General features: G+C 44.6%; 1 protein-coding gene across 1 annotated transcript in view; it reads right to left on the reverse strand.

Moving 5' to 3' along the window:
- Window positions 1-15,553, reverse strand: part of scube1 (signal peptide, CUB domain, EGF-like 1) — a 151,409-nt gene extending 135,856 nt beyond the window's left edge. The window contains 2 exon segments of the mRNA XM_083757696.1: window positions 13,226-13,348; window positions 15,420-15,553. Coding sequence (XP_083613822.1) covers window positions 13,226-13,348; window positions 15,420-15,507 — 211 coding nt within the window. The 5' untranslated portion in view covers window positions 15,508-15,553.
- Between the last annotated feature and the right edge of the window lie 777 nt (window positions 15,554-16,330).

The following is a 16,330-nucleotide window of genomic DNA, read 5'->3' on the forward strand; positions in this document are numbered from 1 at the left end:
CATTCTACATTCTTTCATTTCACTTTGTCCCAAAATAACAAACCATGTGTGCTTATTTAGGAGGTCACGTGATGCGAGCAAAAAGCCCAAGAACAAACCAAATATTATTTCTTTAAAAACCTTTACCATGTCACGTTCCATTACTAGTCAAACAAATACATCCTCGGGACAGGAACGAGATCGTGTCTGCATCGTCGAAACTGAGCCACGAGGCGACCGCACGGTTGTAAAATCAAGGCCAAACATTGGTGGGGATTTTGTCTTTGAGTGGCTTTTTACGCCAAGTAGTCGAGAATCACTCACTCACTTACACGCACACGCACACGCACACACACACGCACACGCACACGCACACGTACACACATGCACACGCACACACGCACAGAAGCTAATAACATCTTGACATATGGGTGGGAGACAGACAGTGAGATTGAGTGCTGTAAGTGCAGCCATGTGTGTTTGTATATCTATAAAAAGAAACAGAAACCGTCCTAACCCACGTCACGTCTCAATTTTATATTAAGTTAAAGCTAAAAACTAATGTGAGAGGAAACATAATCGCAGCGGTTCAAAGATAACGCCACACACGCACATCCAAGTACATGTCTTAAGGGCAATCGATAAAAAGGTTAAAAAAGTACATGAGTTGCGTGTAAAGGCTCTGACACACCAAACTGATTTGTCCTGAATCCCAGCTTATTAAAGATTACATCAGGAGATCAGATATAGATCGGGAGATATCGGGTGTTAAAAGGTGCTAAAAGATGCTCCTGCACAGAAGACTGCAGTGCTTTTATGTGCCTGCGTGTAGAGTAAATCTACCTACCATAGAGTAAATCTACCTACCATATTCAGAGTAAATCTACTATACCATATTCAGGTGTCGTTAAATTTGATGTAAATTTTCTGTTCCTCGTGGTGTGTGCTACTGTGCTGTCTGCACTGCTATAGGACAATTGCGAGTGGGCATTGGGCACAAAACTATCATTATACAGGAAATAGATCAGCAATCACAAAATGATAGAATATCTGTCATTGTCATGATCTGATCAATGATGACGTTCTTTTGTCAGAAGGGAGAGAGTGTGTCTATGAATCTCTCTCTCTCACTCACGCTCTGTGCCTCACTCTATCTTTCACTGTGCCGTCCAAATTATCGTTCTGGTTCCAACTGGGCAAATACGAGAGAGATAAGTTAAGCCCCTCCCTCTCTCCATCCCCTCTGTCTTGTTGACGCACGCTATTTAAACAGTCGAAGCGGGTGCCTGACCCACGTAGACACCTCACTAATACCACCGTATACAAACCACATATTCTACACACCGAAGAGTGTGTCTCGGTGTGTCGGGGGGGGCACTGTGTGGATGCTGAATCTAGCCAGTGAGGAGAGACTCTGAGTGGTGACGGTGGAGAGGCAGACACCAGGCAGACAATGGCCTAGTAATTGACTGCGAACATCTCCCTCATGGCCTCCTGTATCTCCCACTCCATCTATTCTTCTCCTGAAATACACCCTCTCTTTCCCTCCCTCCCTCCTTCTCTCTCTTCATCTCCGTCTTGCTCTCTTTCTCCAAAGCAGGTCAGGTAATTGTCGTAGGCTGACGGGAGAGGCTGTGATCAGAGTCTCAGTCAGTGTCGTAGGCTGTGATCAGAGTCTCAGTCAGTGTCGTAGGCTGATGGGAGAGGCTGTGATCAGAGTCTCAGTCAGTGTCGTAGGCTGATGGGAGAGGCTGTGATCAGAGAGTCTCAGTCAGTGTCGTAGGCTGACGGGAGAGGCTGTGATCAGAGAGTCTCAGTCAGTGTCGTAGGCTGATGGGAGAGGCTGTGATCAGAGTCTCAGTCAGTGTCATAGGCTGACGGGAGAGGCTGTGATCAGAGAGTCTCAGTCAGTGTCGTAGGCTGATGGGAGAGGCTGTGATCAGAGTCTCAGTCAGTGTCGTAGGCTGATGGGAGAGGCTGTGATCAGAGAGTCTCAGTCAGTGTCATAGGCTGACGGGAGAGGCTGTGATCAGAGTCTCAGTCAGTGTCGTAGGCTGACGGGAGAGGCTGTGATCAGAGAGTCTCAGTCAGTGTCGTAGGCTGATGGGAGAGGCTGTGATCAGAGAGTCTCAGTCAGTGTCGTAGGCTGATGGGAGAGGCTGTGATCAGAGTCTCGTCAGTGTCGTAGGCTGACGGGAGAGGCTGTGATCAGAGAGTCTCAGTCAGTGTCGTAGGCTGACGGGAGAGGCTGTGATCAGAGAGTCTCAGTCAGTGTCGTAGGCTGACGGGAGAGGCTGTGATCAGAGAGTCTCAGTCAGTGTCGTAGGCTGACAGGAGAGGCTGTGATCAGAGAGTCTCAGTCAGTGTCGTAGGCTGATGGGAGAGGCTGTGATCAGAGTCTTAGTCAGTGTCGTAGGCTGACGGGAGAGGCTGTGATCAGAGTCTCAGTCAGTGTCTCTAATCAACGCACACCTCTAGTCTCTTCTGCAGAGAAACACCAAAACAAAACTGTATTTGGATGTTGACTTGTGCACGTGCACAGGGCAGGCATACACATACATGGAAATATTGTATGTGGGTGATATAAGGGGGGGGGGGGGAAATACACACTGAAATCATAATACATTTGATAATGCGGTTCCTCACATTGGACTGCGTGGTAACGGAAAGTTGTGTTTACTTAGAACTGACATTTTTCAGTGTGCATTTTCGTTTATTTAGACAGCGCACACATGCACACACACATGGACAGTCTTACTCTAGTCTAGGGGAACAAGAGGAAAGAGCCCTGGATGGAGTCTACACAAGAATGCTACAAACTAGGTGTCACATGGACTAGGTGACTAGGTGTCACATGGACTAGGTGACTAGGTGACACATGGACTAGGTGTCACATGGACTAGGTGACTAGGTGTCACATGGACTAGGTGACTAGGTGACACATGGACTAGGTGTCACATGGACTAGGTGACTAGGTGACACATGGACTAGGTGTCACATGGACTAGGTGACTAGGTGTCACATGGACTAGGTGACTAGGTGACACATGGACTAGGTGTCACATGGACTAGGTGACTAGGTGTCACATGGACTAGGTGACTAAGGTCGCATTCATACCAGAGAGCTTTGCTGCGATTAAAACGAATCCTGCTGCGCATTGTCAGAAAGTGCGCTTCGTTTGGCAGGTGTGAAGGCTCATTCGAATCCTAATGCGCAGCAAATAACCGCATTTTACTCTGCCCAAAAACGTGGGTTTCGCTTCGCTTCGAATCGCACTTGACTACGATTCGGTGCAGGTGTGAATGCAATCCGCAGTAAATAAAGGAAATGAAGCAAACATAATGTGGCGGGTGAGGAGCTGAACACAGTTGGAGACGGTTAAGGCATATTTTACGCAGCGCAAAGATGTCCCGTTACTGTGGATAGACGTGGTCGAATAAGGAGACTGAAGCCCTGATCGAAATGAGGACGTGTAGGCTACATTAATCAATTGCTTAAGAAAACACATAAAAACACTGCAGTGTATTATAGCCTACAAGCCCTATACATAATATTCTGTCTGTCTGTCTGTCTGTCTGTCTGTGCGTGCCGTAAACATGGAGTGCTGTCACTGTGTGGGACTGGGGAGTTATATCAGTGCGCTCATGCAGCGCTGTGCCTCCATGCCCAAAAGAACAGTGTGTGGCGGCTGCGTGCGTAGAGAGAGAGAGAGGGGGGTCCCAGACGGCACGACACATGCACGTTATGAGTGTAATTTTATCACCATAGATTTCACTGTGTAGGCTATAGTTTATGAACGGAACACATTGATAAAGGTCCCCCCTGCTGCGTTTCCAATTGCTGCGAATGACAGTGTGAAGGCAAACCGCAGCCAATTAAATATGCAAGAATCCCCTTTCCCCGCCCATACGGATCTGAGTCTACCGAAGTATTAGGTGAGAATCTGACCTAAGTGTCACATGGACTAGGTGACTAGGTGTCACATGGACTAGGTGACTAGGTGACACATGGACTAGGTGTCACATGGACGGACCACATCAGACATGTGAACCTCTATGGGGACCTACCACGGGTCACAGACAGAGTCAGAGAGAGAAGGATGAGGCTGACAGGGCGCTGCGTCAGGCTGCGGCACCCAGAACTTGTTGAGGCAAGTCAATTAGCCATTCGCTAAATCCCACCCCAAAAAGTGATTGTCCAATCAATGCCAATCCAAATAGTTTAGCAACGGCTGCTATGCAGGTCAAGCTTTCTTCGCTGCTAACGTGCCTATTGGACAAGGATGGGTTGGGGAGGGACTTAGTGAAGACTCCAGGGCAAGCGTATACCTACGTAGACGTATCTGCGGCGCGACAGCTTATAGCTAACAACACTACCGAGCTCAAGAACCTCAACGGAATTGTGGAGGGCAGCGATCCAGGAACCCCGAGATGGTGTCGGCTAGACTCTCGCAATAACAAAGAATCAGAAGGAGGCAAAGAACTGACAACCAATCAATTAGCCTGTAAGTGATAAATGCTGAGAAAACACACAGAGCCTTCAGCGGGTCTTTAGTCGTAGAGAACTCTGTGGCAACCTTTACTGATTCATGACGGTCTTTGATGTGAATGTTATTATTACTGTAATTTTACCCACAACGCAGTTTATAGTTAAGGGACGCAATAAAACAACGACCTCTGCATCCACGGAATGCACTACTGTACTGTTTTTTATTCTATTTTGCTAGCTTTAGTTATATTAATCATTTATTCTTCTGTTTTCTACATGAATATAACCACATTACAACCATATAAAATTAAATGGGAGTTAAATGCTGCAATTTGTAAAATATGACTCCTAACATTGTTGAAGTTGGACTCATAAAATGTCCCTGGGACTCATTCTAAAAGACCATCCCTGCATCCCGGGACTCATTACATTGAAAAGAAATGTAATCACAAAATTTACATCACTGGCAAACTATTTAATTGGATCACAATGACTTTTTTTTGTGCAATCCTGATAATTCTGTACTGCACTTTTGTTGAATTGTATCTTGAATATATCAAGTAAAACCAAATCGAATAAAAACCAGCACAGCCTGGAGCCTGCTCACCCACCGAGGACAGAACATCTGCAACATAACGTCCATCTAACAGCCTGCAATTAAAATCTCTCAAACTCAGGTCTCCTGCATGAGAGGCCACATTTCTACCAGTCTGCCTATCAGGGATTGGTCAGGGGAGATACTGCACTATGATTGGTCAGGGGAGATACTGCACTATGATTGGTCAGGGGAGATACTGCACTATGATTGGTCAGGGGAGATACTGCACTAGAGTTTCAGGCAGTACTAGTGGGCAGCCAATAGCGGTGTACTAGTACTTATATTCTAGAATCTTATATCCATACAGATTGGATGAAATAGCGTTTTACAGTATTACAGTAACATATTGAGATTTGAGATTTATATTTTACATTCATCTCAATCGTAATCTCGAAAGAGAAAAGCAGGTGAGGAGAAGAAATTGTTACATTTATTGCCAATGTGTGCCTTAAAACCCATTCTGGGCGGGAAGCCGGGAACCCCTTTTGGTGTTTTAAGCATTATGTTATACTTTAGCTATTGAAAAATAGCAGATCTACAAGCTCATAGCACGGTGAGCTTTTAGGTCTGGTATTTTTGAAAAATTGTGAAAAGTGGCGCAAATCATTGAAAATATATTCTTTCAGAGCGAACGTTATTAAGTCAGTCGGTGGCCGATTACATATAGTTTCTGGGGTCCTTGACATGAAATATTGAGAACCATGCACTGATATAGAAACATAGGGTTCAGAAAACCGTCATGATTTAGAAAACATTATCTAAATGTTGAAGTCAGGTCTAAATGGGTTAAGAGAAGTGACTGTGACTTTGAAGGAAGGCAGATCATTTCACGAATGTAGAAAAAGGCAGGTGAAGCTTGCATGAATTTATCTCACTGCAGTCTGGCACATTTTTCTTGACTTAAAAACAATAATAATTAATATGAATATTTACAACTACATATTGATAAGTGTCTGTTTGATAAGACAAGACATTTTAGTACGCATCCGAGTCCGGATCTCTCGCCAGAGAAAACAACAACCCCCAGAAAACCTGGTGAGACGGCGAAGTCACTGCATGTCATCAAAATGATTCACGATATCAAAATCCTTCGTCTTTGAACGGATTCCAGCTTCCAAACCGCCGGTTGGGTAAACAACAGCACAAAACTCAACGACCAACAGCCAGTTGGCCCAGTTTGCCAGATGTTTCTGTAAACACAGAGATGTCTCTCGCTGTCCGTCGGGCGCACGGCGCACGCACGAGGACGTGTGTTGTAAGTATAGCGCGGGTCCAGAATAGATAATGCACAATATGTCTTATTATGCTCTCCCACATTCTCTCGTTTATCATTTGACTAGTCGAGGGATGAAAGTTCACATTTTTCCATAACGAGCCCAAGCAATATTAGCTCTTGGAAAAATCTACAGAGAGGAGAGGGCAGCGTTCATGAACGCTAGATCAGGTTTCAGGGGCAAACAAAGCCTTCGGAGGACCAGACTCCCTTTAGACGGGACGTGGGAGTGATGGGAGATCATGGGAGTATTGTAAAACCATGAGGGGACAGAACAAAAATGGGCAGCTATTTGTAATATACTGAGATGCCTTACAGACCAGGCAAAAAAACAACAACTCGCAGTGAACTTACAGAAACGCTGGAAGGCAGAGAATGTTTTCAACATCCCCGTCCATCCGTATGTGTGTATGTGTCCGTCGTGTGTCTGTGTGTCTGTGTCTGTGTGTGTGTGTGTGTGTGTGTGTGTGTGTGTGTGTGTGTGTGTGTGTGAGTGAGTGAGTGAGTCCTAAACACAGACAAACACAATTTTAGGTCACCCATTTCATCCAAATGCTACAAACGCAGAAATTGCAAAAACGTGATTTGTTTTGACCTAAACCCATTCTGGGCTGGAACCCCTTTTGGTGTTCTAACCCTTCTGGACGGGGACCCCTCTTGGGGTTCTGTACAGTATTCAAAAACTAAAAAAAACAAAAAACATCCAAAATAATGGTCTCATCATACAATGACGATAAAAAAAATGGTTCATAATCGTTTGCCTGTAAATGATTTCACAAAATGTGCAGGTGTTACAGATACTATGTGTAAATGCAATACTTTCAATGAGACGTTCACCAAAATAGTTTCCTATGTTTTCCGTAGGGCCTATTTCTTCAAATACCCAGGATCATAATGACATTGTATTGTATTGTATTGTATTGTATCGGATCGGATCAGATTGACATGAAACTTGAAAGCTCTCAGCATCAACATGAGGTAGCCTGGTGCAGCCAGCCTTCATCTGCCTTTGCAATATCGCAAAGGCAATATGGACCGGTCCTGATGGAGGAAAGACATGAGGAGGCCATGGACCGGTCCTGATGGAAGAAAGTCATATTGAGAATCCAGTCCAACCCAAAGGTGCCTGAAAATGATGATGATGAATTGTATTGCACGGCCTAATATTTCTTAAAGAAATGAATACAAAAAAACCAACCCAAAACAGCATAATAAATCATGAACACATCCAATCATCCAATCATATACCCCATACCCCGGGAGGGTACATTACAAACTACAAAGAGATACAGAGGAAGGCTTTCCTTCCTGGAAGAGCCGAGCTGCTAATGACTCTGGCCACCAGACTGGCCCTTAATGCCTGTTGATTGGAAACACAGCCGGCCAATTACAGCACCCATATCTAATCACAGAGGTCAAAGGCCATTTCTCATCCACCATATATCTTCGTTCATTCGATGTCTGTGTCACTAGTTGCTGTTGCCTCGTAACCAGGATTTCAACAGATTGTCAGTGTACTGTACATTACATTAGTGCTGCCAGAATTGGCCAAAAATGATATTCGAATATTCTTTTTAAAACATGTATTCGAACAATTTTCGAATGATTTTGAATGTTGAATGTATATGATTTTAATATGAATACGATATGAATATTGCAGCCTAATATGCTGTAAAACTTTATCTTTCTTTGTCTATATGGTCTGGTCCTGTATGGGCCGCGGTTGGTGCTGAGAAATGCGCTCTCTTGAGTGTTGCGAGATCAAATGAATGATTCATAATTATCTTAATAGCCAAATTTTTGTATAATGTTTTAGTTTACGTGGTACAGAGTCTCGCCAGAACTCACAGCTATTTTATTGTTCTTTTTTTTAATTTAAAATATTCGATTATTCTTAATTTTTTTACATTTGAATATTCATTCGAATATGGAATATTTGTTGGCAGCACTAGTGTACAGTTAAGCTCACGGTTTAAAAAATGTTCGCTCTGAAAGAATATATATTCAAAGATTTGTCAAAAATAGCAGACCTACAGGCTCATAGCGCGCCACTCGCATTTTCTGTAAAATAGGCCACTCCCACTAACTTTGGAAGCCGATTACGGCCAAACGATACGGACTATCACAATTCTGGTGTTTTAATCGGATAGGTCCAAATATAATGTGTAACGATTTGTATGAGGATTGGACAAAATCTGTAGGCGGAAGAGCAAAAAGTGTGTTTTGAAGAAAAATGTATCTATCCTGACGCAAATGGGCGTGGCCTATAGACAAATCCACAGAGGGGTGCCCTGGGCGCGGCCATTACTGAGGTGTAATCCATGGAGCAGGTGCTCCGTAGGCCAGGTGTGGCTAATCAGTGCTGCTGTGCTTAATGGTACACCTCAGTAATGGCCGCACCCAGGAAACCCTCTGTGGATTTGTCTATAGGGCGAGACGCGTCATTACCTAAGGAATCCAGGGAACGATTTATAAGTCCTAGAGTTATAAGGCATGAGGCCGACTGATGTAATTATTTATTACATTAATTTTATTATTATGAACCTCCTCTCCAAGTGTTGAGAAAGTGTTGTAAATGTAGCCTAGCCCCTACCTTTAAAAAACCCCCATAATATTCAAAGATTTACGATTACAGCCAATCAAATCATCACATTCCGTGCTACAAAGACACCTACACACCACAAAGCTGTTCATAAGAGGGGCTAGCGTCCCTCAAAAATAGCAGATCTACAAGCTCATCGTGTGGCACAAAGTGACGCCCCTTTAAGTGGGTAAAGGACATGAAGAAAGATGTGAATATGGAAGAATTCAGCAACAAGAATAAAGCACAATAAACATTGTGGCCATTCCATTGTGAGCATTGTTTTGTGCATACAGAAATGACACCCTCACACATGAATGCAAACATTCATACACCACGAGTCCACGACACACATTCACCACATGTACAGCATGTGTACGCATGTGTAAATGTGGTGTGCTTGTGTGCACACATCACGTAACATCACACGTACACGGCGAGTCCAGCGTGGGCCGTAGTGGGGTGATGTAATACAATGACTATGTGATGAATTCCTGTTCTGTTCTTTGGCTACCATAAAAGTGTCTATTTGTTGTACGTCTTTAAATGTTTTGATGAATTGAACAAGGTGGACCCTCTTGTAAACAAGTGTAATGCTTTATTGGGACGTCCACTGACAGTTAACAGATAGATAGATGCTTTATTTGTCCTTTCGGAAATTTGTTTTGTGCACAGCAGTCATCAGGATATACAGTACATAAAACATATGGAAACAAACAGATCACACAGTACGTAGACGATAAAGAAACAATGCCAACAGAAGGCCACCAGTCATAGTTCCAACAGTCTTTGTATTGAGTTGTGCTTGAAATGTACTGTAATTCTGCCAACTGTTAATAAATCAATCAATCAAACAAAACGACTGACGGACGGTGCAGGTCTGCTCAGACAGCTGGTTTATGGAAGACAGATCATATTCCTGAACCTTCTGCTGTTTCCTCTCAAAGGACATAAAAACTGTAATTATTCAGCACAGGTCTGTCTGATCTATGCCAGTATACTGTACTAACTGTCTGTCAGTCAGTCAGTCAGTCAGTCAGTCAGTCAGTCAGTAAGTCAGTCTGCTTGGCTGCATGTCTGTGTGTGTTACAGCAACACCAGGACTGTCTCCCTGTCTCTGTCTGTCTGTCTCCCTGTCTCTGTCTGTCTGTCTCCCTGTCTCTGTATCTGTCTCCCTGTCTCTGTCTCTGTCTGTCTGTCTGTCTGTCTGTCTGTCTGTCTGTCTGTCTCTGTCTCCGTCTCTAAAGGTCAATCCAAATCAACGGGGTTCATGAAAAGCAACACCCATCAGCCATTAAAGGGATATTTATTTTACTTTAAAAATTTAATAAAATCAATTAAATATTAATGGACAAATCACCCCCCCCCCCCTCCACCCATTTTCAAAAATAGCATAACCTTTGACTGTAGTACCTGTACTGTAAAGTATTCAATCAATCAATCTGACTAATTGATTTGGTTTATTGAACGAAATACAATGTTTATTGAAAAAGAAAAACACACACACTTCTGGGTATCAAATTGATCAAAAAGTAATCGATAGAATAATCAACAAGAAAATATTAAATAGTTACTTGCAACCCTACAATTCATCAATAGCTCCCTCTCTCCCCGTCTAAAAGAGCAGGGCAGAGCCATGCTCAGAGAGTCAGAGAGGTCAGAGAGGTGACTCTCTCCCCGTCTAAAAGAGCAGGGCAGAGCCATGCTCAGAGAGTCAGAGAGGTCAGAGAGGGCAGAGAGGTGACTCTCTCCCCGTCTAAAAGAGCAGGGCAGAGCCATGCTCAGAGAGTCAGAGAGGTCAGAGAGGGCAGAGCCATGCTCAGAGAGTCAGAGAGGGCAGAGCCATGCTCACAGAGTCAGAGAGGTGATTCTGTTACACGCTTTACTTTAGGCCAAAAGAGAGAGAATGACGTGTGCTGGCGTCATGGCGCGTCATTTTGTCCAAAAAAACAAATGAAATACAATTAGGTCTCAATTAGGTCTATTTCAAGATGCACTGACTGCACTTTCTGCTATTTTTGAGTCCAGCACACCAATTTAACAACGGCAGAATGATACTGTAAGATAGCCAGAAGCCTCCACTGACATAACCAATGGGAAACAGCATTAATGTATGTCATGGTTCTCTGCCACGCCATTTTATGCCACACTGAACTGTATGTGGGCAGCAGACAAACCTAACAAAGCATGATGCAGTCGAACATGTACCGTAATAAATATCATGCCATGATTGTCCCCATCTGACTGTTTATACTGTATGTACAGATGGGTAACAACAAATTAAAGGAAATAAACATAACAAATACATCTGCTTCCACATAGGTGGACTTACTGCATGATACAATTAAGCAATTATGCGATCCCGTCACGCTCTGTGGCGTGTATACAAATGCTGAGAAGGCCTAGATGACCTTGATTTTGGATCAAGATGGCAAGATGTGACTAATATGGGACTGGTTTACCAAAAACTATTAGGGACTGGTTTACCAAAAACTATGGGGACTAATTTACCAAACACTATAGAACGTCGCAGTCCCGCCCCCTCGAGAGACCCGGAAAATAAATCCCCATTCATTTTCCTCATAGACTTTACAGAAGTTTACGCCGCGGACAAAGCCAACTCTTGTCGTGACAAATCATGACAATAAATTTATATTATGTTTATTATATATTTATGGTGTTTTGAATAAAAGAAAACACCTTTGGAGCAAACCTGTGTGCGCACTCTCTTCTCTTCACTTTCAACACAAATGAACACCTGAGAGAGATTTTGTATTCTCCACTATCATCGTCAAAACAACAAATGAGGTGATCCCGAGGCACATTGATACTGTTCAGAAGGCTTGTGGTGGCCCAACACCTTATAAGACCCTTTATGTTGGTTTTTCCTATAATTTTCATACAGTATACCGTGTGTGTGTGTGTGTGTGTGTGTGTGTGTGTGTGTGTGTGTGTGTGTGTGTGTGTGTGTGTGTGTGTGTGCCGTGCGTGTACATGTGCATGTTTGTGCACATGCAGCTGAGCAAACAGGGAAAGTGTCGGATATCCCTGGATTAACTCATCAACTCACCAACATGCAGACAAATGCTTAAAAGTAGGAGAGCGAGAGAGACGATGGAAAAAAACCTAACTCCATTGCATGCCTGCATGCATAGAAACCGCTGCTGCCTCGGTAAACTGTCATCACGTTGTCTGAAGCATAATACAAACACATGCATTGTTTATGTAACAGTGATCGCCAGCGCCACTGGCAGCTAGCAGAGCGCACGGCGCATCTGAGAGAGAGCATTCAGAGACATTGCTGCTCGGATCCAGCGTGTTGTTAGCATGCTAAGAATAAGGTGAATAACAATATGTGAGTGTGGCTAAGTCAGTGGGTGGAGCACTACCATAATCTTCACAGAATGTGAGTGTGTGTGTGTGTGTGTGTGTGTGTGTGTGTGTGTGTGTGTGTGTGTGTGTGTGTGTGATAGAGAAAGTGTGAGAGAGAGAAAAGACAGAGAGTAGGAACAAGCAAGACAGTGTGTGTGTGTGTGTGTGTGTGTGTGTGTGTGTGTGTGTGTGTGTGTGTGTGTGTGTGTGTGTGTGTGTGTGTGTGTGTGTGTGTGTGTGTGTACGTGCGTGTGTGTGTGTGTGTGTGTGTGTGTGTGCGTGCGTGCACACACAGCAGCACTAGGCCAGCTCCAGCTGTGGTGCTCTCAGGCTGAAGTGAGGAGAGGTGTGAACGCACAGCCAGGTGCTGCCCCCTCTCACCCTAACACCTTCGCTCAGTCCACTTCCTCCCCATTAATTAGGAGCGCCCTGTGGGGGGTGGGGGGGAGCGATTGGGAGCATGCATGCATGGAGAAGCAGAGTGGAGGGAGGGGGGGTGGTGATGGTGTGTGTGGGGGGGGGGGGGGGTGTCATGATCAAACAGATGTACGACCCACCATTAGCAACGTGAACGCGTCAGAGAGGTGAGAATGATGGGCGGCTGGGGGCGGGGGGGTGACGGGGACAGGGACAGAAACTAAAGCCTTGTTCGTGCATTGTTGTACAACAGTGTTGATCGCTGAGTAGTGTAACTGTAGCAGGTATATAGCGACACTGTACCATGAAATAACAATGTGTACGGTCGTCCACACCAAGCCTTATGACTGAATTATATTGCTTTAAACATATATTTCTAACTCAAGTGGATGGAGCAGAGTCCACACCACAACGACAACGGTGCTGAAACAATGCACTCATAGTTCTATAGCGCTGTGAGTTCAGAGTGGACGGCCCAGACGAGGAGAGGCCCGCTGGAGGAGAGGAGAGGACTCACCCTCGCATTGCTTCCCGTCGCCCTTGTAGCCCGGCTTGCAGATGCACTTGAAGGACTTTGGCGTGTTCTGGCAGAGGGCGTCGATGTGACAGTCGTCCGTAGCCTCCGAGCACTCGTCTGCATCTGCGCACAAGTTGAGAACATTCAATTGTTATTAATTGAAAATGTGTTCGGTTTATTCAATGATTTCCACAAATGAAATCCAGCTGTGTCAGGCTCCATGGCCAGGACTCAAGAGTCCAGCTGTGTCAGGCTCAAGGGCAGCGGTGGCCGAACGGTTTGCGGAGCGGTCTTGATATCGGAAGGTCGCTAGTTCGTATCCCCGGACTGGCACGTTAAAATGACCACCGCTGAAGTGCCCTTGGACAAGGCATTGAACCTCTACCTCTATGAGCAGGGCCTGGCTGTAAACAAGTTCTTGAGCTTAGTCCAGTTACCCTGGGTAAACATAGTACCTTTCCTTTCCTTTCCATGGCTCTATGGCCAGGACTCAGAGCAGCGATGATCACTGCTTCCTAATTGATCAGGTCATCGATAGAGGGGAAAGTCACATCTGGAGCGCAGTCCAAGGACATAGGGGGACAGCTCATTACGTCATTTATACACACACACACACACACACACACACAGAGGGAGGGGGGGCAGCTCATTACGTCATTTATACACACACACACACACATACACAGAGGGAGGGGGGACGTGGATACAAAGATGGAGAAATATCTTCTGTCGAATCCTTCTCTCATTCACCTATCATTGTATCATGGAACAGTCTCTCTCTCTCTCATTCACCTATCATTGTATTTGTATCATGGAACAGTCTCTCTCTCTCTCATTCACCTATCATTGTATCATGGAACAGTCTCTCTCTCTCTCTCTCTCTCTCTCTCTAGTCTAGAATATAAATAGTCCATGTGGGAAACAACAACCTCAGCCCTGTTTTGTCTCCTCCCTGTGTTCCACACTCCATCCAGGGGGTTAAAGTCCGGCTGCCTGGTCCTCTGCCCAGCTCAACAATATAAAGGCAATAAATAAACAATAAAACAAAATTACAATGAATATATTTCACTGCAAAGTCGATTACGGTTTTAATACATCCGACGCAGAGAGCCAGGAGTCGAGAGCAACAGCGACCAGAAGTTAAAGTGCTATTTTATCTGATCTTTGACAGGCAAATGCTACAAGAAAGATGCATCTTGCAGGGGGGCCTGGCATTGTTGCGCTTGAACGCTTCCTGAATTCTGCATGGCACTGTTATTGAAGGCCATTGAGGCCAATAACAAAAAAAAATCCAATCTAGCCCCACAACCTTATTGTTATTCAAGCCTGACTGACTGGGGACCTCATGGTTCTGACAAAGCCCTGCCCACATGCTTTGGAGACCCACTGTCTCAATATTGACTTCTCACCCATTCATAGTGAGGAGGGGGGAACAATGCGTGGTGCTGTGTGCTGAGTGCCGGTCGATATATTGGGCAAGGGGGTCTGTATGTAGCCACCCTCCAGGGACCCTGAGGCCCGTCCATCCGCCAGGCAGCCTCCCTCCCCTCCCCTGCCTCCACAACCAGTCCCGCGGACAGATGGACACCTCTGGCTCCGGACAGATTGTATTATATCTGGACTGTGTGTGTAGTGTAGACTAGGCCTACAGTAGGCTACACAATCAATGCCTTTACGGCTTTGGGCTAGACTATACCGTTTCATGCTAAAAACGCATTCAGCTGATAAAGGTCACTGTGGAGAATCATCTCGTATTTTTCAAATAGGCTAGCCTACTTTAATCAAGCGGCATTTTAGGAAACTATGTTCGCTGGAAGGAAGGAAGTCTATAACTTAACCTTTTCAATTAAACTGATATGAAGGGGGGAAAATGCAATTAAAGTAATGTAAATATAATACGCGACGGAAATGTTTTTAATTTAGGCTGTCATTCCAAATAACAGTTTGTCATAAATTCATCACGAGGTTTTTTAACATCAAAAGTTAATTTTGACCACAACCCCCATAATTCGTTCAAACTTCACTCAGGTGGAAAAACAAACGCGTCACGCAGTCGAAAATGTATGACAGAAGGCATTTAGCCTATCATTATGGCAATAAAGAAACCATTAACCCGGTAAAAACTGTATTTCATGATGTAGTAGAAAATAAATAAAGCAAAAGACGAGAAGAGAGGGGAAAGAGGGGCTCTTACCTGCGAGTCCAACATTCCCCATCACCCCACAAGTATTTATGAGGAGGATAAGCAAACAAACGTCCCAGGAAAAACAAGCACTTCCCATGGTAAAAAACGGTGTTAGAATAGAGTTTTTTGGTTGAGTGTTTCTTTGATAAGGAGAACCGTTTTGGTACTGGCAGTGGGAGAGCTCGGTGGAGACCAACGGAGCCGCTCTGCGCCCGCTGATTGGCTTGCACATATTTGAGGAGGGGATTGGAGGTGTAATTCAGAGAGAGAGAGAGAGAGAGAGAGAGATTTTGATTGCAAAATTTGCAATGTGACACTGACAGTCACAGCAGCTGTTCACACGTTTCTCAAGTTTTATTTCACGGTTGCTTTGGCAATCGTGTGAATCTTGTGTTTCTCGTGCCAATAAAGCCCAGGCCATTTGAGATGACATTAAAAAATGAGAGAGAGAGAGAGAGAGAGAGAGAGAGAGAGAGAGAGAGAGAGAGAGAGAGAGAGAGAGAGAGAGAGACCTTGTGAGCAACGAGCGGCTTTAGTGTATTCTGTACACAAACAAACACAATAGTAGACGAAGGTGACAATAATGGCTATCAATCAAATGCCAGAATGCTGGCTACTCACAGGTCTATGGAGTATTAAACTCGCCATGTTCTCTAGATATATTGAAACATTTTTCACAGTAGTTATTTATTTGACTCACTCAGACTACAGCAGTAAAATGCAGACTTGTCGGCAAAGTCCAACACTGGATAATAATAATGTAATGTTTGCCAATATCTGCGCAAGCAAGCCAGCCAATTTGGCAATCAATGAAGTCCCTTTCGAGAAACGACACAATCAATTCAGTCGCACTGCCGCCACCTGGTGGACGGAAATCTAATGGCAAACGGCTCCGTCGCTTTAACGGCGTGATCTTTACC

This window comes from Protomyctophum parallelum (genome assembly GCF_964188405.1).
Source record: "Protomyctophum parallelum genome assembly, chromosome: 22".
NCBI classification, from domain to species: Eukaryota; Metazoa; Chordata; class Actinopteri; order Myctophiformes; family Myctophidae; genus Protomyctophum; species Protomyctophum parallelum.